We start from the raw sequence: 18,080 nt of genomic DNA on the forward strand, positions 1-18,080 counted from the left end.
CGTCTTTGCATGCATGTGTACCCTAAGGATAGAACTATGAAAGAGAGCATGCTTGCAGACATACAAACTACATGATCCTACCGAAATCTGGAGTTGTAGGTGTGAAAAGGTAACCTTTAGTGAGTCTGTAGTGGACTGGGTAGAGTGCCCCAAGATTTACAGAGTCCCGTTGATTCCAATTCTGCAAGCTCATCTAATGACAAGCCGTCTGGATGTCTGCGGCAGCTGCGTGCTAAGACCCTGGAGCCGCTTGTAGGGTCCGTTCGGGTTCCAACCAGGGATAGCGAGTTCAATGGTCATACTATGGCTATGGCCAGCGCATTGTCTGCAGCACCTGCAGTCTAACCCTGTTTGACGAACAATCCTCTGCTACTGAATATGGACCAAAGTAGGTCCGTAGATGTGAAAACAAGAGATCATCCCGAAAAGTGTTGAATCAACACTACAGAATGTCAGGTATGGGGTTATGCAATACATCCTGAAGCGCCAAGTTTTGAACATCTTAGTGAAAGTCCATTGTTTCATTCAAGTATAGTACATGTGGCACTGCCAGCGAGTCCATCAAAGGTCGTCACTCATATTGTCCGATTTACTCCTCGGGCTCATCGACATCACCGGTAGCACGGCCACCCTTGCGACCAGCCTCACGGGCACGCTCGTCACCGGGCTGGAAGCTACCGCTGGAGGCGTGGCCACCCTTGGAAGCGATGTCTCTCTGTGAAGACGTCAGTGGGGGACGTCAACGTGCAAAGACCGTTGTGAAGACGTACCTGCTTCCGGGGGTCCATGCTGGCGAAACCACCCTGGTGGCTGGACTGGCCTCCCTTGCGAGCAATGCTCTCGACCTCCTCCTGAGGGCGGTTGGCAAAGTTTCCGGGGTTCTGGTTAGCGGGCATTTTGAGCTGATTGAAGTAGGAGATTGATGTATGCTGGTTGTTCTGGTGATTCGATCTGATGATTTGGATGGATTCGGGCGAGGGAAAGGCAGGTATTTATGCTGGAAAGAGCGAGCTGACTACATCATGATGTAGCTGGTGGTCTGTCAGTGATGCAGTCACTATTCCCGTGGGGAGACGTTGATCGACCCGCTGTATCCACTCTGATGCACTCTGAGTGACTTCTCTCCGCATACTGAAGATGCGGCCAGACGACATCATCTGTGGGGCCAGATCTGTTGGGATGTCCGATAGCAGCCATGAAGGACGTATTACTGAGATGGCAGGAAAGAATCCAGATTGCTTGCATTTACCTCCGCCCTGAGATATCACTGATGATGACTGATGAAGACCCGCGGGCCTGGGCCCGTAGGTCGTATACCAAAAAAGTTAGTGGGCTCTGGGGTACAGATTAGTGCCAGATTGCATGTTTCAGGAAGAGATGTAAACCTCACTATGACAGCATCGGATTATACCTCATGGAGCTTGTTGAAGGTTGCCCCCTGACGCCATAGAATTGGCCGATGAGGAGAGAAGTCGAGAAGTCAACACATCACATTGCTTAACTGGAATACAAGGCATTCCCACTCACTGAACCAGTCAATGCCGGTGGTTGTACAACAGCAGGGTGGTCTTCAATCATCATTACCTCACTCAACCTGTTTTCTACTGGGGACACCGCTAGCCTCAAATGGCTAATCTTGCATAGTAGGTTGCAGACATGCCCTCTCAACCTGCATACTTCCAGTTGGACCAGTTCTCAATCATGCCATTCGACGGATTCTCCTTCAAGTTGCAACTTGCTGCCCATCGATGCCTCGCTGTCTGCAGAGACAAGGAGACAGCGAAGCACGTGATAACCCGATACGGACTAGCGGCTTGGGGAGCAGTGGTGTCCTTATGGTTGCCTGAGGCCATCATATGGGCCGTATTCGGAGAGGAGGGAAAATTGAAGAGTCCCTCTGATCGCCTTCTCCTTGGGCTTTCCAGTCACAGATAGAACACGGTGTCATATCACGATTTCATACCTGCACCTACAACCCCTCAATTTCCTGTCGCAGCTTGTTGCCGGTGCATGTTGCAGAATTGCTGCGGATCTATGGAGGATAGTCTGGAACAGGGACAGATGACTATTACCCTAATATGAGCCGAAGTACTCCTGTCATGAATGAGTCCTAGTCAGATCTTTCTTTCTATCTTTCTTCTTGCCTTGCTTATCGAGTATTGAGAATCGCCTCATAGTGTCCCAGGAAGCTATTCAGCGATTGGAAAGGAATCAAAGCTGTGACGCGGCCGACTACGCATCCTCGGTCCACCCAAGATAGACAACAGATGCCGCGCAATCATTCGCAGAAGTCTGGGTTTACGTAGCTCCACAGCCACTGTGCCGCCTAGAGCCGATAAGAATTGTGCGGAAAGCTTGGCTTTGTGCCTTGTGGAGGAGGGCTGAGTATACATTGGACAATGGGGTGCTATATGTGGTCTTGCTCATCATTTGTACTATTGGCGAAGACTAAGCAACAGTTAGACAACCTCCTGGAAGCCGAGGTTGAGTCTGATCTAAAGTACTTATTACCATCAGTGAATTACAGGCCCGAGGAAGGTTCGTCTTCAAGCAGTTTGGCATTGAAACAGGGGAATGGTACATGTAGTTCGAGACCTAGACAAGCAAGCACCAACCACCAACTCTATATAAAGTACCAGGCACTGCCCTCTTGGTGAGGTTCAAGTTCAATTGAGTATAATTATCTATCAATCTATTGTTGAACGCTTCTGCCTGGAACCGCCCCATACCCGATTCAACCACGACGAAGCTTTATTCGATCCCGTTGCCCCGTCCATAGAAATTTCTCCACCTGCCACGCGTCTGAACCAGTCACCTTTCAGAGCGATGTCCGCCATGATTCTACAGCACTATCGCGCAGCATAGGTTAAAATTGGAATCTATGTCCGACTAGAGTGCGTGTCATGCCAGACGAACGATGGTCCGTTCCACCTCGGGGTAACGCTGGATTCGTCATGTGGCTGGCCGCTGCCCTACATTAACAGCTGCTCTCTCAATCTTCTCGGATAATCCAGTTGTCCTTGGTGTCGTTCATCCTTAAACTCATACACTCGTTTATGTTCACATCTGCTGCCAACAGCCTTACAGTAACATGATGCTGCCATTGCTGGCCGTTTCGGCCTTTGCCTCCCTCGGTGCCGCGCAGACCTACACCAGCTGCAATCCTACCAACAGTAAGTCCGCTCGTGGTAGTAAACCTCACTGGACTAACAAGAGTAGCAACGTGTGACCCCGACACAGGTCTGAAGACATGGAGCCTATCCACCGATTTCACCCAGGGCAGCTCGGATGGATGGACGGCCATCTCGGGCAATGTCACCTACGGCAGCAACGGAGCCGAATTCACCATCAACAAGCGGTACGATGCGCCGACGCTTGAGACCAACTTTTACATCTTCTTCGGCGAGGTCGAGGTCGTCATGAGAGCAGCCAATGGCACCGGGATCGTCAGCTCCATCGTCATGGAATCGGATGATCTGGACGAAATCGACTGGGTGAGTCCGGTTCTCGATGATACCACAGAAAGAATACTGATGAAGATAGGAATGCACTGGAACCGACACTACCCAGATCCAAACCAACTACTTTGGCAAGGGCAACACGACCACCTACGACCGCGCAATCTGGGAGACCGTCAGCAGCCCTCAGGACGAATTCCACACGTACAAAGTCGTCTGGACCGCTGCGGCCATCACCTGGTACATTGACGGGACCGCCGTGCGCACACTCGAGTATGCCGATGCGGTCGATGGGAAGAACTACCCGCAAACGCCAATGGTCGTGAAGCTGGGCATCTGGGCCGGAGGTGACCCGTCCAACAGCGAGGGAACGATCGAGTGGGCCGGGGGAGAGACGGATTACGACGAGGTCCCGTTCACGATGTATGTGAAATCGGTCAACATCATCAACTACAACCCTGCGGCGTCGTATAACTACACGGACAAGACCGGCTCGTATACCAGTATTGTGGCCTCGAATTCGACGACCGGCAGTGGCATCCATAGCTCGAACTCGGTTAGTGTGTTCGCTCCGTCCTCCTCGACTTCCACCTTCACCTCTTCTCGAGCGTTGATTGCTACGGCGAGTACTTACCCGGCCTCTGTGCAGACCTCGAGCAGTGGAGTCGTTAGCTTGTCCTCTTCGTCTGCGTCTTCTTCCTCGGCTGCTGCTTCATCGACCTCCGGTAGTGCGTCGGCCGTATTCACCGGTGCTGCTGTGACCAATCTGCCCTCGTTCTTCTTTACCGTTTTCTTTGCCCTGGCTATCGCACTTGCGTTCTAAACCAACCAACATGTACTAGACTTTCTGAATCTCCAGTATATCTAGCTGTATGCAGTATCTGTAGTTTACATGTTAATCCCCCCCGCAAGAACATCCACAACCTTCTCCTGGAAATCCACCGCCAACGCCGGCCCCTCCCTCCCCCTAAACTCCCCCTTCAGACATGCCAACACAGCCTTCGTATACCCCACCCCCATCTCCTTCGGCAACCCCTGCTGCGCCAGCGCAATCAGATCCTCAAGCACCTTCTTCGACCTCGGCAGGCGCCCGCTCGTCTCCGCCTCCCGGATCCTCGCCTCCATCAGCCGCGACATCGTCACCCACAGCCCGATCTCCAGCAGGACCACCCCAAGCGCATAGATGTCATGCTCGCGGCTAAACTGGTGCGACGGCCGCCCCTGCCGGTCCGGATGCCGGTAGAGGTTTGGCTCGACCTCGAAGTCGGAGCGCATCTCGGTGCCTTGCTGCACGGAGCGCGCGTAGCCCCAGTCGCTGAGGTAGGAGACGATTCGGGTGTTGTCCTTTGGGGACGGGGCAAGGCGATGCGCGTAGAGGCCGGCTGCGCTGGTCCCCGCGGGTGTCTCGAGGAAGAGGAGGATGCCTCTGCTCCAGATGTTTTTGTGCAGCCAGGCGGAGGCGTGGAGGTTGGCGACGGTCAGGGCCAGGCTGTGGGCCATGCTGAAGCGGTCGTTGAGGGAGGGTTTCTTGAGTGGGCGTTTGGTCTGGCTGTCGACGGCGTTGATGAAGGCGTGCAGGGTTGTGAGGGTCGTGTCTGGGGTAGTCGGTTCGGAGGGGGGCAGTTTGTACAGAAAGACGGTGCGCTCGTCGGTGGGTTGGTCGAGGAAGCCGAGACATTCGAGGGCGTAGATCTTCGGCTGGTCAAGGGAGTTGGCTGACGTGCCGCTGAAGGTTGTGTTCTGCAGGAGCCAGGCGAGATTGCGGATCGGTTCCTTGAGTTCTTCGATCTCGTCCGGTTCGAGATCGTCGCGTTTAAGCCTGCTCTCGTACTCGTGGTACTCGACAATCACCGGCATCGCCTCGGATTCCGACGCCGTCCACTTCCCCAGGCGAAAGCCGCCCATCGTCTTGCCTTCTTCGGCGAGGGTCCCAGTCAAACTCTGATAATCGGCGGGTGCTTTGGCTGCGGCCAGCGTCCGGCGCTTCATCACCGGCTCCAGACCACTGCTGCGCAATCCCTGGTGGTCGCTTTCGGCCATCTTGGCCAACGTGTCCTGCGACATGTGCAGCATGATGTTGCGCAGGTCCTCGGACCACTTGGTATACGCGTCCAGAATGCGGTTCAGCCTCTTCTTGTCAAAGAGCGACCAGTCGTACCCCTTGAGCTTGAGCGATCGGGCCTTGCTCTTTGCGCGCTCCAGCAGCGACTCCTGCGTCGTGGCGGGCTTGTCGGGCTCGATGGCCAGTTCGTCATCGATGAGACCGTACTTGGCCGCCACGAGCTCGTACTCGGCCAGGGTCTTTCGCATCTGCACCAGGAGCCCTTCGACCGTGTCGGCGATGAACGGGTCCAGCTTTCCCGGGAGGAGGAGGCCATGCTCGGGATGAAAGCAGATGCGTTTGAAGAAAAGCAAGGTCGTGAGTTGGAGATTGAGCTTCAGCTGGATCTCGGCCCGGTCGTCGTCAAAGGCTTTGATGTCGGAGACGACGCCTTTGATGAAGATGGTTACCTGGTAGACTTGGGTGATTGCGGTTACGGCCGTACCGTAGATGTCCATTTTGGCTTGCTCATCGACGACTCCCGAGCAAGAGGAGAAAGTCAGACGAGGTCGAGAGGGGTTGGTTGGTGAAGCGTGAGGCTGACCGTCAGCACTAACGGCGCCACGTGGGATGACGCCAACAGATGCCCCGGTATTTATACAAGACTTTCCGCACACAGGCATCGTCGTCAACTTAGATCACAGTGGTAGAATTTGAGCATGACTGGCCTATCTTCCTACGACGAAATTCTCAATTCCCTAGAGGAGGACAGCTACTACGCCGTCAGCAGCAACGATCTCTCTCCCTCTCTCCAAGCATGGTCCAACAACACAGACCTGGAGGAACTCGACCTCAGCAGCCTCAACCTCTCTTCTAGCTCAGACTCATCCTCATGGATCGACCCTTTAGAGTCGGCAATAACAGACACCCGCAACGGCTCCTCGCCCGTCCTCAGCACCCTTTCGCAGTTCACAGCCCTCCTCGCCCAAACCGGAATCCACGGCCCCCGCATCCTCAAAGCCTTCAATCTCTCCAGACGAGGTACGAAAATTGGCGCAGGCGCCCAGTTCACCGTTTTCACCGACCCCATCTACGAAGGCCAGGTTATCAAGCGCGTCAATGTCCCACTCTCCAGTAAGGCCGAGCAGCGCTTCGCCGCGAGCACGGACTACCGCCTGCAGCTGCGCACGCTGGGGCTGGAGGTTTTATCGCTGTGTAATCCGATGCTGCGCGCGCATCCCAACATCACCAGTCTGCTGGCGTGGGGATTCGATTTCCCCTTTGCGGATATGGCGGTGCCGGTGCTGTTCATGGAGGCTGCGATGATGCCCTTATCCGATTTTCTGGGCGCGGAGACGCGTGCCGTGGAGGTGCGGTATCAGCTCTCGCTCGATGTCGCGAATGGGCTAGAGGCACTGCAGAACTTGAATATCGTGCATGGGGACGTGAAGCCGGAGAATGTGCTTGTGTTTGCGGGTCCGAGCGATCGGGTGCCCTTCCGGGCGAAGTTGAGTGATTTTGGGGTCTGCCTGGATCTGGAGGCGCCGGATGCGAAGTTCATGTTGAGTGATTACCGGGGCACGCAGGCGTGGCTGGCGCCCGAGGTGGTGAGTGAGGATCTCGATAGGTTCGGGGGGTTTTCCTCAGAGTTGATGTTCAGGTTCGATGCGTATAGCTTTGGGCTGGTGCTGCTGTCTGTCTTTACGGGGAACGGCGCGGCCCCGGTTCTGGATGAGCATCCAGAGAATGTTCCTGATCAGGTTTTTGAATTGCTTTATGGTCAGGAGGACATTCCGTCGAACATCCGCATCGAGCTGCGGAAAGCGATAGCAAAGCTTCTGTCAGAAGATCCACGGAAACGGCCACTTCCCAGTCCAGGCTTGATCAAAACTGATAGCCCTACGTACGCAGCTTGGTAGGTGATGTGTTCACTGGATTATCAGGAAAGCTGACGATTAGGCTCTCCTCCATCCAATTGACACCTACAAACACGCACGCCGGCATCATGGATCCAATTTACAACAAAGGTCCCTTGTTCTGGTACCGACTCGATGAAAGCATTCGGACAGAGCTGGAAGGGCAATACGCCCTGATGCAAGAGGGAAACGCACCGCCATTCCCCGGTGACGTGCTCTTTGGGCTGGCACAGACGATTACCGGCGCCAAGCCGTCGTATCTCGACCGGCTGCTGACGTATCTAACCGAGGCAGCCAGAGCAGGATACTCGCCTGCAAGGGGGGTATATGCCCAGATCATGGAGGCGCATGGCCAGAAGCCGGAGTTTGCGGAGGATGTGCTGGGGGAGTGGATGTTGCAGGCTGTTTCCGAGGGGTATTTCTTTGCGAGTCCCAGTTACTCGAAGGGGAGGATCGAGGAAGCGCGTGAACGGTTCAGGGCCAATGGAGGGTTCTGTTCAGATCCATTTCTCGCGAAGAAGGATGTTGTCGAGGCTGCGGGGGACCGGACCAAAGCGCTGAGGCGGACGATGGAGAATGGAAGTGTTGTCGATCGGAAAGGAAACACGATCCTACATGCTGCGGCTGCATTGGGAGCTATTGACGCCGTTCGAGGACTACTAGACGACGGGCAGCTGCCCGTCAATGTGGAGAATGAAAAGGGAGAAACACCACTGTACAAGGCATGCCAAGCTGGCCATGCAAAAATCGTTGAATTATTGCTTGACCGGGGGGCTGATGCTTCGACTATGACTCGGCAGGACAAGTTGAGTCCGATGCACTGGCTGTTTATGATTTCTGACGCTTCTATCCCTGAAATCGCGAGACGAATGGTCGAGGGAGGCGCGGACATCAACGCCACCATTGAGCCTGTTGTAAAGGAGAACAGTGCTGGATTCCCTGAGAAGATTCAGATCCTTCACTAGTATGTTCTCCGTCCCCTCTCGAGAATGATCTAACCGCAGCAGTCCCTTTGAGCTTCCCCACGGTACACCTCTGCACTGGGCTTGTTTCTTCCGCAACCTGACTGCGGTCGAAGCCCTGATTTCTCTCGGTGCCAATATCAACGCAAGCTATCATGCCTCGGATGCATCCACCACTCCTCTTTTCTTGACCGCGTACTTTGGTGAACCCTCTCTTGCCAAATACCTGATCTCCCACGGGGCCGATGTCCACCTGGTCGACTCCATGGGGCGCAACGCGCTGCACGGAATCACCAAGTACTTCCCCGAGCGACATGGCTATCTTCCGCACCACTGGCACTACTGGATCCGTCATGGCAGCTGGGAGCACCACCTGACTCAAATGACGGAGTTAGTCAAGATACTGGTGGACGCAGGCGCGGACCTCAATGCTAACGACAAGGGATATCCACCACTAACCCCCGTCGCGGCGGCTGCGGACCTTGGCGTCTGGGACGGAGGAGTGATTTGTGCACTGTTAGACGCAGGGGCAGACTTAGGTGAATCCGTCCTGTCAGCTGGAAACACGGTTCTACATTCGTGGGCATCTATAGTGGGACCCCGTCTCGCTTATCCCGATTCCTACCTGTCGACGATGAAGAAAATTGTCAGCGCCACGCCAGATATTGACATCCCAAACAAGTTTGAAAAGGATACTCCACTACATTTGTTAGCCACCACTTACCATCCAGAAGAGGAATTCGAAGCCGCGTGCGAGATGTTCCTCGCCCACTCCCCTCCAGCAGATATCAATGCAAAGACCCGCCGCGGAGCGACTCCGCTGACCATCGCCCTCGAGACAGATCTCGACCCGGTACGACGAGGCCTCTTTCTCCTGCACAAGGGCGCCGACACGCTAGTTCTCAATGCCCGGGGAAGGGACATCTTCTTCTCGATCGTCAACAACGCCGCACTTACCGACCAGGCCACGCACGACCTGATCCGCACATTCCTCCAACACCGCAACCCTGACATTCAGCAAGCCTACGCAAAGCATTACCTCCCGAATTCCAACAGCTACCATACCCTTTTCGCCGCTGCAGAACGCGGAAAGCCGCTCTCGCTAGCACTTCTCCTCTCCCTGGGCCTGTCCAGTCGCATCAACGACCTCGAGGGCAGTAAACGCCCACCATGGACAGTCCTCGATCAAGCCCTCCACGGGGCCGAAATCAGCCGCCGCGCACACATGCGTCGACTGGCGGACCACAAGCCCGGCGCCCATCGGAATCGAGCTCTTGAGCAGGATATCGTGTATGATGAAGCGCAGGGTCCGCCCGCTCGAGCTGCGGAGGCCTATCGGGGATTTCCTGCGGTGATACGCATCCTAAGGGACGCGGGAGGGAAACGAGCATGCGAGTTGGATGGTAGCTCGACGGCCACCGGGGAGTATATCGAGCAACCGTGGGAGTGGGATTTGACCGAAATATATAGCTATGGATTTACGCCGAAAACGCAGCCGAACTTGGAACAGTGGAGTGGGCTGTATGAGGAGGCGCGATACTCGGAGCAATGGCAAAAGGGTAGGCTGAATGCTTGGAAGGAGGAGTACGAAGAGGGAAGATGGAGGCCGGACGTCAGAATGCTGGAGGAAGAGGAGCAATCATTTGTAAATGAGTTAGTCTGTTGTCTGGCAGGAGAGGGGAGGGTGACACTGGAGGCTGTAGACGGCCAGAAAAAGCAATGGCAGGTCGAGATGGAAGGGGGAAAGATTGTGAAGAAACAGGGCAAGAAATGACACCACGGTCAATGAGTCTACATAAACAACAAGAAATAGCTTGGCTGTCCTTGGCCCACATGCACACTGTTCCTCACTTATGCAGATCACTCCATAACGCCTTTGCGGATGGAAGATAAGTGGGCGAACCATGTCATCCTGCAGATTCTCCAACACGCTAAAAACCGCCACAGCATCACGTTGCGCTGGAGAGGGGTAGATGAGACCAGCAAGACATTTGGACTGCTGCATCATCTCGATCATCAGCCTGCAAATATCTCCACACTACAACCACAATCACAATGGCCACCAGGATCAAGCTCCTCCCCAATCCCCACTACCGCAAGTCGGGGACCAAGTCGTATGTCCACCTCATGCGGAAGTACCGCTTCACCCCAACAAAGGGTGGACGATACTTCCTCAGTAGTTCTCTTCACCAGACAGGCCGGCAGTATACACACCTGCCTGTTGGTGGCAGGGCTCGCATTCAGCACGTCCTGCGCAAGCGGATCGCGGATACCGACGAGACAAGCGACGTCGGCGCCGACGATGTCCAGAATGATACTATGTACCTGGCGCCAGTGAGTATCGGCACTCCGGCGCAGACAATTCATCTGGAAGTGGACACGGGTTCGGCGGACTTATGGGTGAGACACTACGCATCTCGTTAATACCGTGCTGAACCACTAAGGAATAGGTCTGGTCCACCCACCTTGCCCCGGCGACCATCGCTCAGCACAAGACCGGCACAGTCTTTGACCCCAGCAAGTCGAGCACTTTTGAAGAACAGTCCGGCTCGACATGGAAGGTCTCCCGCGATGATGGCTCCTTCGCCTTTGGCACGGTCGGCACTGATACGATCTCGCTCGGCGGCTTGAGGGTCGAGCATCAAGCGATTGAATTGGCGGATTCCCTCTCCGCGCAGTACGAGCAGGGAACCGGCGATGGCTTGCTAGGCCTGGCGTTTAGCCACATCAACACGGTCAGGCCGCAGCCCGTCCGCACTCTTGTCGAAAATATGGTCGCTCAAGAGGATATACCGAAATCCGCCAAACTGTTCACTGCGAAGTTGGGGTGCTGGCAAGGCGCCAATGAGCCGGACGAGGGAGAGCCGTTCTTCACGTTTGGGTTCATCGACCAGGATATCGTGACGGCATCAGGCGAGGAAGTATACTACACTCCCATCGACAACAGCCGGGGATTCTGGCTGTTTGACTCTGCCTCGGCGACTGTGAATGGCAAGACGATTGCGCGGTCGGGCAACAAGGCTATTGCTGATACGGGGACGCCGCTAGCGCTGGTTGATGATGAGACGTGTCAGGCAATTTATGATGCTATTCCTGGGGCGCATTACGACGACGAGAGTCAGGGGTATATTTTCCCGTCCACCACGACAGCGGACAAACTTCCTGTCGTCTCGCTTGCTGTGGGAGACAAACAATTCGTCGTGCAAAGGGAGGATCTGGGCTTCGCCGAGGCCAAGTCGGGGTATGTCTATGGAGGCATCCAAAGCAGAGGCAGCATGGCCATGGATATCCTTGGGAGCACATTCCTCAAGGGAATCTACCCAGTGCGTCTTTCTGATCATTGTTGAAGAGATCTTGCTGACGGTGGTAGATATTCGATGTCGGCAATCTTCGTTTTGGGGCGGTCCAGCGAAAGGAGTTGCATCAGAACCTGTCCGCTCCTCAATAGCTTGTTGTCTAGTGTTTGAGACCTGGAAGAATGAATGGAATTGTTGTTCTCGCAGAGAACAATGCCTGTGTTAGTTGTCTCGTCTGTCTGTAGATGTATCTCCAATGTCAAAGAACTGTATCAGTCAATCGCATTGTCCTCTTGTTAGCACTCAGGCATATTCAAGACACCATCATCTACCCTTCAAAGCACCTGAAAGTCTGAAACATTCTGCTTCTGTCTCAGTAGACTCCAACCGACAGATATAAATCTCGGAACAGTACCATGGAGTGCATCTTCTTATCATCATCAACCACCTCTCCTCAACATCTCTTCTTTCTCACTCCTTGCAAACTACTGCTATAAATCCCTTGCTACAATTGTTACGAGATCTACAATGGCTCGTCAATACCCTGCCCTTTTGCACCAAAGAATGCTAACTCATATCCAGCATCTCCCGCTTGAGCTGCGCGAGAAACTCGCACTCCTCCCCGAGTCTCCCTCGCGTGAAGAGATCTATGTCCTGTGGACGCACCTCCTACAGAGGTATTTCCCCTTCCGTCTTCATGGCTCCCTCCCCAACCTGGCCGATCTTCCTGACGAGACCGCGGTGAAGTACGCTCTAGGCAATCACCAGGAATCCGAGAGCTCACATATCGCCCTCGCCGTCGGCCGTGAATACGGTCCGTTCGACCGCCTCAGTTTCCTTCACGTCTTCTGCCAGGCGGAGACGAAGGAAAAATGGCACCTGGCAGAGATGCAGGACAAGTTGAAGGAGGAGATGATGAAGTCGTCTCATTGTGAGATTGCACGCCGGCGCGGGATGACGATCCACGGTGCAATCGTCGTCAGTCGTCAGGTTGAGTTCTACAAGATGAAGCGTGATGGATCGTTTGAATGTATGACGTGGTTGGCTCAGGAGAAGAAGCGTCTGCATATCCTCCGGGATATGCGGACTATTACCTCCCACCTTATGCAGATAAACTACGAGGTGAGACTGCGAGATTGATTTGAAGTCGTTCTGCGGCTATGTTTGTTGTACCTTGCGCTTCAAGATTTGATTTATTATTCATTAGCTCCCTTGATGGGCTTCGGTGTCTGACATGAACGATTGATATATCGTTGGACAGGCGTATGCAATCTATGACCGTTGAACAGTCATAACTTTCGCTGCCCTCCTTTCCAACTCCGTAGCATAACAATTGCCTTACAACTATTGCCTGATCAATGTACACGGTGCCCGTGGACATGGCCTAAGCCGCGGCTAATACCGTGGATAGCTATATGATACCTGGAATGATAATCCCCTGCTGTACGTGGAACTCTTTTCCGCTCCCATATCCTCCACACTCGGGAGTTCAATTACTCTCATACAACCAGAAGGGGTACCTCCATTTACCCGAACGTAAGTAAGCTCTTCCATAGGCTCTCAGACAAGTTATATTGGCCCTCCTTCCCGTCGTTTGTCATGTGCAGCCTGACACGGAATCGCGGTCCGATCCCTCAATCCCTCGAGCTTGATTGACGCAAAAATCTCACTGTGTAAATCAGGCTAAATAAGGTAACTTGGCTGTGCCCAATCGGGAGAGATTGATCGGATCCCGACCTTCATGCAAGGTTTCGGTAATTCAAGCGTGCAGTTTGTTGTCGGCTTGGCATGTCTTACTTGGCTGAATGCTGCAGCTATGCAATTTGCGGGGGAAACGTGCATTTCCGTGCTTAATGAGGATGGTGAAGTATGGTATAAAGGTTGGACGGATTTCTTCCAGATGCACGTCCACTTGGTAGATCAAGCTTCGACGGAATGACTCTTCTATTTGGTATATTTCTTGCCCGGCTTGCGGTGGCTGCCGCCCAGAGCAGCTGCGTCTCGGCTTGGTGAGTCTTCCTCATGCTAGAGCCTGCATTTTGCTAAGAGTCAGGGGTCAATGTGGCGGTATTTCTTATACCGGGTCTACCTGCTGTCAGAGTGGGAATACCTGCGCCGAGATTAACTCGTACTACTACCAGTGCATACCAGCAACAGCTGTGAGTGTTATCCCCCCTCCGAGTGGTTTGTACTGGTCATAACGCAGAGTAGACTTCAACTACCACAGTGACATCTCCCTCTAGCTCTGGTTCGTCTTCTGCCAACACGTCAGGTTATACAACGACGACTGTCTTGCCCAGTCCCACGGCAACACAGAACCCTTATCCTCCGGCCAATGCCAGCTCATGTGGATCGTGGGCTCTCGTTGATAACGTTTGCTGCCCATACTACTGTCTCTCGGATAATGAATCCGAGTCCTGCACGAGCAGCTGTACCGGCGGCTGCGGCAGTCCTGATTCCTCCATGTGCAAGTCCGGGACGATGTGTATGTGTGCACCTTCGAAGCGTGAGCACGGCTGATACAACCACAGGGGGAGAGCAACACACCGTAACTTCCAACGAGGACTGGCATTACAGCGTGAGCAATTCTTATCCTGCCTCGGATTCATACTGACGACTGCAGCGCTCAACACACTTTGGTCTGACCAGCGGTGGCGCCTGCGGGTTCGGTCTGTACGGCCTCTGCACCAAGAACAGTGTCACCGCGAGCTGGACAGACCCAATGCTGGGCTCTACCTGCGACGCCTTCTGCACCGCGTATCCGCTCCTCTGCAAAGACCCCGCTAACGTCACTCTCCGCGGGAACTTTGCTGCCCCGAACGGAGACTACTACACTCAGGTAAGCACACACACAGGTTCTCCAAGCGACAACTCCTAAGTCAATAGTTCTGGCCTTCCCTGGCTGCATCCGGCAATCCCGACAACTACCTCTCTTGCGGGGAGTGTTTCGAGGTCATCCGCACCAAGCCCGACGGGACAGACTACGCCGTCGGCGAGAGCGGATATACCGACCCCATAGTCCTCGAGGTAGTAGACAGCTGTCCCTGCAATGCCAATTCAAAATGGTGCTGTAAGCGGCCCCCCCCCCCCCCCTTTTTTTCCCCGCCTTCCAACGGACAAAATCTCACAAGACCAGGCGGCAGCGGCGCAGACCACTGCGGCGAAATCGACTTCAAGTACGGCTGTCCTCTGCCGGAAGGATCCCATCACATGGACCTCTCCGATATTGCCATGGGCCGACTCCAGGGAAACGGCAGTCTCGCCGACGGTGTGATTCCCATCCGCTACCGGCGTGTCCCCTGTCCCAAGCCGGGGAACATCTACATCTGGCTTCATGATGGGGCGGGACCGTATTATTTTGCGCTGAGCGCGGTCAATACCAACGGCCCCGGCTCCGTAATCAGTATCGAAGTCCAGGCTGGTGGCTCCGGGCCATGGGTTGCCCTCGAGCACGATCCGAACTACACCAGTAGCCGGCCGCAGGAGCGGTATGGCTCTTGGGTCCTCCCGCAGGGCAAGGGACCCATTACTGTGCCTGTTTCGATGAGGCTGACGGCGCCCAATGGGCAGCAGGTGGTTAAGGAGGGCGCCATTACCAGCTATACCCCGCCGGCGACTGCGGTCGAGGGCTTTTGGTATATTGATCTGGGAGTGCAGTTCACCTAGAAAGATAGGGTGCAGGTCGTGCCGGTGACGACTAGCTATGTTCCAGCAGATAGTTCGTATAGTGATGCAGTGATTAAATGATACTGAAAGTTCAAATGGTGCTCCGATTCTCTTCTGATGGGGGGGGCTCCATCAACCCTGGGCTCATCAACCTAAACACAGTAGAATACATCCCTTGTACAGCTTGACATTGATCATGAACTTCCGGCCTCAAAGCTTTGGCAGCATGTCAATCTTTCAATGGTCCGTTTTGATAGCATTTCAATTTCAATTTAATGATTCGTCTCAAGTGAGTGCCTTTGCATTTACATTACAGGATGGGGAAAAACCCCTACCAAGATACCGGAAGTGAAAAAAACCCATCCCAAGGCGATTTCCGGTCAGCCAAGGATCAACAGATAAGCTTTGGAGATTGCAGATGCGAATAAAGAACGATACAAGGAGGCAAACTGGCAGTATCATAGCGGGGGCAAGTCAAACTCCAGGTGGCCGTTGATGTTCCTGATGTGTTCGCGAGTATTTATATTGGCCTGGCTGTTGCCATAGACCGTTGCACGAAGCACAGGCTGGTCGTCGCCCGCGCCTTCAAAGCCAAAGCGAATGTCGTGTGCATTTTTGGTGAAGCCGCGTTTCTGCCATGTTAATCCCTGGGCGCCTGGAGCAGGTCACCGCACAATTGGGAGGGGGACTGTACTATGTTCATCCCCAATATGGTCGTCGAGGTCGAGCTCACTGTGCACCCATTGACCCCTTTCATTCCGGCACAGAGCCTTTAGAATAGTATGGCCGCCTCTGGGTTCAATGTATGCATCCTTAGAGCTCAATTGCCAGTCCCCAGCCATATTGAATAGAAGTGTCAAGCTTAAGGTTATTGGATAGAGAACAGTCTCAGTTTGTATCCCAGATTATGTGATTGAGTTTGAGACACCTAAACAATGTAAAAGGAGATATACATCGGCTTTTTATGTCTACAGAGATAACTTAGTAACTCAGTAGACGTGATAAAATCCACGAGACCAGTAGTTGATGCGACTATACGTCAAGGATTGCATCACCAGGGGAAAATTCCCCATAGCAGCAGTGTTCTCTACAAATCCTATCTCTGACGTTAGCAACTCTGAGCAGGTCATGCGATCGAGTACCAGTAAAGGGACATGTGTGACCATTAGCCTAGGCCCTAAGAACAACTTTCTGTGCTTAGATCCAGTAGTACATATGTTGTGCCATTCATCTCTGGGCATCCCATATTCATCTCCCTGATTATATCTAGAGATATCAGACAGAGGGAACTAGGTATTTACTCATTCTTTTCTGAAGGGAATAATTGTCAAATAATTCCTTTGGGTATAGAATCAGTCAGACCACAGTTTAAGGCCATTCTAATGAACAGTCACCTGAGACATAAACTGTTCAACCGTAGACCAGCTAATTTGACTAGGTGGCCCCAGGTTAAGGAGTGATTTCGGTCTCATGTATCCTCAAAAACTCAGCTTCCTAGCCACAAACTCAGATGACTGTCTCATAGCCCGCAAACGGAATATTGCCACAAGGTCGATGCTAAGTGAGAGTCGCGGCCGAAAGCCATTGACAATCACGTAACATACTCCATACAAACCCTAGGTAGTGTTTGGCTGCATGTAGGTCAGATAATGACTATTGCACCATACCTCCGTCCCGTTAGGCGATCTGGGTCGCTGTAGGCTAATGGTTAAGCTAAAGTAGATCGGCATCTAAATCAGTATTACCCTAAATGGCCTCTGAAGAATCCATGGTTTGCATCGATAGGTTTGACCTTGAATGTTGATCGTGATCATGCCAGGCGACACTTGTTTAGTATGAGCCCATGGTGCTTTCATTGGAATCAGATATAAATCATATTTGTTTTACTCACTACTTCTCTAGTCTATTCTGTTTGCATCCATATCCTCCGGGGGCTGTATTAACCAATCGTACTGCTACTAGTGTTCTTGGTAATGCTTAGCAACAACCTTATTATAATTTAGTATTGATGTTCAATGGGACAGTCTCTTAAACCGACTAGATTAAACTACTGCCTGTTCTTATTCAACTTAAATATATTTATCGTGTGCTTACAATTGTGGAATCTATCGGACAACTGCGAAATATCAGAAGGATTTATTAGAAATATAAGTTTCTAGCAGATCCCACAGTTCATATCATTTTAATAGTAAACTACTTATGGTGTAGTGGGCTTGCCCGTTATATGCGTCCTACCACCAGGCGCAAGCTGCCTCAGGCACTAACGCCTTAGTTCTGGCTGATATACATGACTTCAAAAGTCATATCTAGATTAGGCACTAGCTATTAGCCATATAGTGTTATACTTTCAATAAAGTGAGCAGCCCAATTCCAAAGAAGGGTTGCTCATGCCCAATATTCGGAACGTTCTTCGAGGCTTTGACTTTGCAACTGTCCAGCCTCTGTCTGGGCGCTGGAGTGATGTTAGAAGTGGTCCGTGGCTCTCTGCTGTAAGCCCTGTTGCTATCATTCAGAGGCCGTCTAGCTTTGTTACCTCTTTGCTGCGATGCTAAGCTTTCTAGATCTATTTAAGCCAGACGCATCTCCATTGTTGGCGCAGTTGGCCTGGAGTCTCATATGGGCAGCGTTTGCAAACAGATTATGCGCGGTGCGCTTTATTACAAGAAATATTCAGTATGGGGTTGTATGATTTGCCGGGGACCATCAGCAATGCGCGACTCTTCTAGCCCTGAACTCTCACT

General features: G+C 53.0%; 9 protein-coding genes across 9 annotated transcripts; 6 read left to right on the top strand and 3 right to left on the bottom strand.

Annotated features, from left to right (window-relative positions):
• Positions 1 to 451: 451 nt before the first annotated feature.
• On the bottom strand, positions 452 to 1,601 carry conJ (general stress protein). Its single transcript, XM_742663.2, has 4 exons — positions 1,585 to 1,601; positions 1,391 to 1,526; positions 771 to 1,335; positions 452 to 715 (listed from the first exon to the last, which is right to left on the bottom strand). The coding sequence occupies exons 3-4, from the start codon at positions 894 to 896 to the stop codon at positions 590 to 592; spliced, it is 252 nt and encodes an 83-aa protein (XP_747756.1). The 5' UTR covers positions 897 to 1,335; positions 1,391 to 1,526; positions 1,585 to 1,601; the 3' UTR covers positions 452 to 589.
• A 55-nt stretch (positions 1,602 to 1,656) lies between these two features.
• Positions 1,657 to 1,935, top strand: AFUA_6G03220 (uncharacterized protein; the record flags this gene model as incomplete). Its single annotated transcript, XM_742662.1, has 1 exon — positions 1,657 to 1,935. The coding sequence occupies one exon, from the start codon at positions 1,657 to 1,659 to the stop codon at positions 1,933 to 1,935; it is 279 nt and encodes a 92-aa protein (XP_747755.1).
• An 819-nt stretch (positions 1,936 to 2,754) lies between these two features.
• Positions 2,755 to 4,336, top strand: AFUA_6G03230 (glycoside hydrolase family 16 protein). The gene is made up of 4 exons (XM_077804949.1): positions 2,755 to 3,173; positions 3,220 to 3,494; positions 3,544 to 4,014; positions 4,108 to 4,336. The coding sequence occupies exons 1-4, from the start codon at positions 3,092 to 3,094 to the stop codon at positions 4,279 to 4,281; spliced, it is 1,002 nt and encodes a 333-aa protein (XP_077661085.1). The 5' UTR covers positions 2,755 to 3,091; the 3' UTR covers positions 4,282 to 4,336.
• Positions 4,337 to 4,346: 10 nt separating this feature from the next.
• AFUA_6G03240 (uncharacterized protein) lies at positions 4,347 to 6,068 on the bottom strand (the record flags this gene model as incomplete). The annotated part of the gene is made up of 1 exon (XM_742660.2): positions 4,347 to 6,068. Exon 1 carries the CDS (start codon positions 6,015 to 6,017, stop codon positions 4,347 to 4,349), a length of 1,671 nt encoding a protein of 556 aa, XP_747753.1. The 5' UTR covers positions 6,018 to 6,068.
• Positions 6,069 to 6,200: 132 nt separating this feature from the next.
• AFUA_6G03252 (ankyrin repeat and protein kinase domain-containing protein) lies at positions 6,201 to 10,151 on the top strand (the record flags this gene model as incomplete). Its single annotated transcript, XM_742658.3, has 3 exons — positions 6,201 to 7,414; positions 7,459 to 8,379; positions 8,423 to 10,151. Exons 1-3 carry the CDS (start codon positions 6,219 to 6,221, stop codon positions 10,149 to 10,151), a joined length of 3,846 nt encoding a protein of 1,281 aa, XP_747751.2. The 5' UTR covers positions 6,201 to 6,218.
• Positions 10,152 to 10,281: 130 nt separating this feature from the next.
• On the top strand, positions 10,282 to 11,825 carry ap1 (pepsin-like aspartic protease; the record flags this gene model as incomplete). The annotated part of the gene is made up of 4 exons (XM_742657.1): positions 10,282 to 10,330; positions 10,398 to 10,777; positions 10,828 to 11,700; positions 11,748 to 11,825. 4 exons carry the CDS (start codon positions 10,282 to 10,284, stop codon positions 11,823 to 11,825), a joined length of 1,380 nt encoding a protein of 459 aa, XP_747750.1.
• A 412-nt stretch (positions 11,826 to 12,237) lies between these two features.
• On the top strand, positions 12,238 to 12,813 carry AFUA_6G03270 (uncharacterized protein; the record flags this gene model as incomplete). Its single annotated transcript, XM_742656.1, has 1 exon — positions 12,238 to 12,813. One exon carries the CDS (start codon positions 12,238 to 12,240, stop codon positions 12,811 to 12,813), a length of 576 nt encoding a protein of 191 aa, XP_747749.1.
• Positions 12,814 to 13,608: 795 nt separating this feature from the next.
• On the top strand, positions 13,609 to 15,339 carry swo1 (putative swollenin; the record flags this gene model as incomplete). Its single annotated transcript, XM_742655.1, has 6 exons — positions 13,609 to 13,682; positions 13,727 to 13,838; positions 13,885 to 14,158; positions 14,205 to 14,251; positions 14,297 to 14,512; positions 14,560 to 15,339. 6 exons carry the CDS (start codon positions 13,609 to 13,611, stop codon positions 15,337 to 15,339), a joined length of 1,503 nt encoding a protein of 500 aa, XP_747748.1.
• A 244-nt stretch (positions 15,340 to 15,583) lies between these two features.
• On the bottom strand, positions 15,584 to 16,295 carry AFUA_6G03285 (CVNH domain-containing protein). The gene is made up of 2 exons (XM_077804950.1): positions 16,034 to 16,295; positions 15,584 to 15,994 (listed from the first exon to the last, which is right to left on the bottom strand). The coding sequence occupies exons 1-2, from the start codon at positions 16,179 to 16,181 to the stop codon at positions 15,798 to 15,800; spliced, it is 345 nt and encodes a 114-aa protein (XP_077661086.1). The 5' UTR covers positions 16,182 to 16,295; the 3' UTR covers positions 15,584 to 15,797.
• Between the last annotated feature and the right edge of the window lie 1,785 nt (positions 16,296 to 18,080).

Source organism: Aspergillus fumigatus, chromosome 6 (assembly GCF_000002655.1).
Source record: "Aspergillus fumigatus Af293 chromosome 6, whole genome shotgun sequence".
NCBI lineage: Eukaryota > Fungi > Ascomycota > Eurotiomycetes > Eurotiales > Aspergillaceae > Aspergillus > Aspergillus fumigatus.

Bases quoted from the DNA above. Each gene is read 5' to 3' on its own strand.
- conJ (XM_742663.2), bottom strand. From the start codon at position 896: ATGCCCGCTAACCAGAACCCCGGAAACTTTGCCAACCGCCCTCAGGAG. The intron at 716-770 runs GTACGTCTTCAC...ACGTCTTCACAG, and splicing joins GCATGGACCCCCGGAAGCAG to AGAGACATCGCTTCCAAGGG.
- AFUA_6G03230 (XM_077804949.1), top strand. From the start codon at position 3,092: ATGATGCTGCCATTGCTGGCCGTTTCGGCCTTTGCCTCCCTCGGTGCC. The intron at 3,495-3,543 runs GTGAGTCCGGTT...TGATGAAGATAG, and splicing joins ATCTGGACGAAATCGACTGG to GAATGCACTGGAACCGACAC. The intron at 4,015-4,107 runs GTTAGTGTGTTC...GCCTCTGTGCAG, and splicing joins GCATCCATAGCTCGAACTCG to ACCTCGAGCAGTGGAGTCGT.
- AFUA_6G03285 (XM_077804950.1), bottom strand. From the start codon at position 16,181: ATGGCTGGGGACTGGCAATTGAGCTCTAAGGATGCATACATTGAACCC. The intron at 15,995-16,033 runs GTACAGTCCCCC...GACCTGCTCCAG, and splicing joins CCATATTGGGGATGAACATA to GCGCCCAGGGATTAACATGG.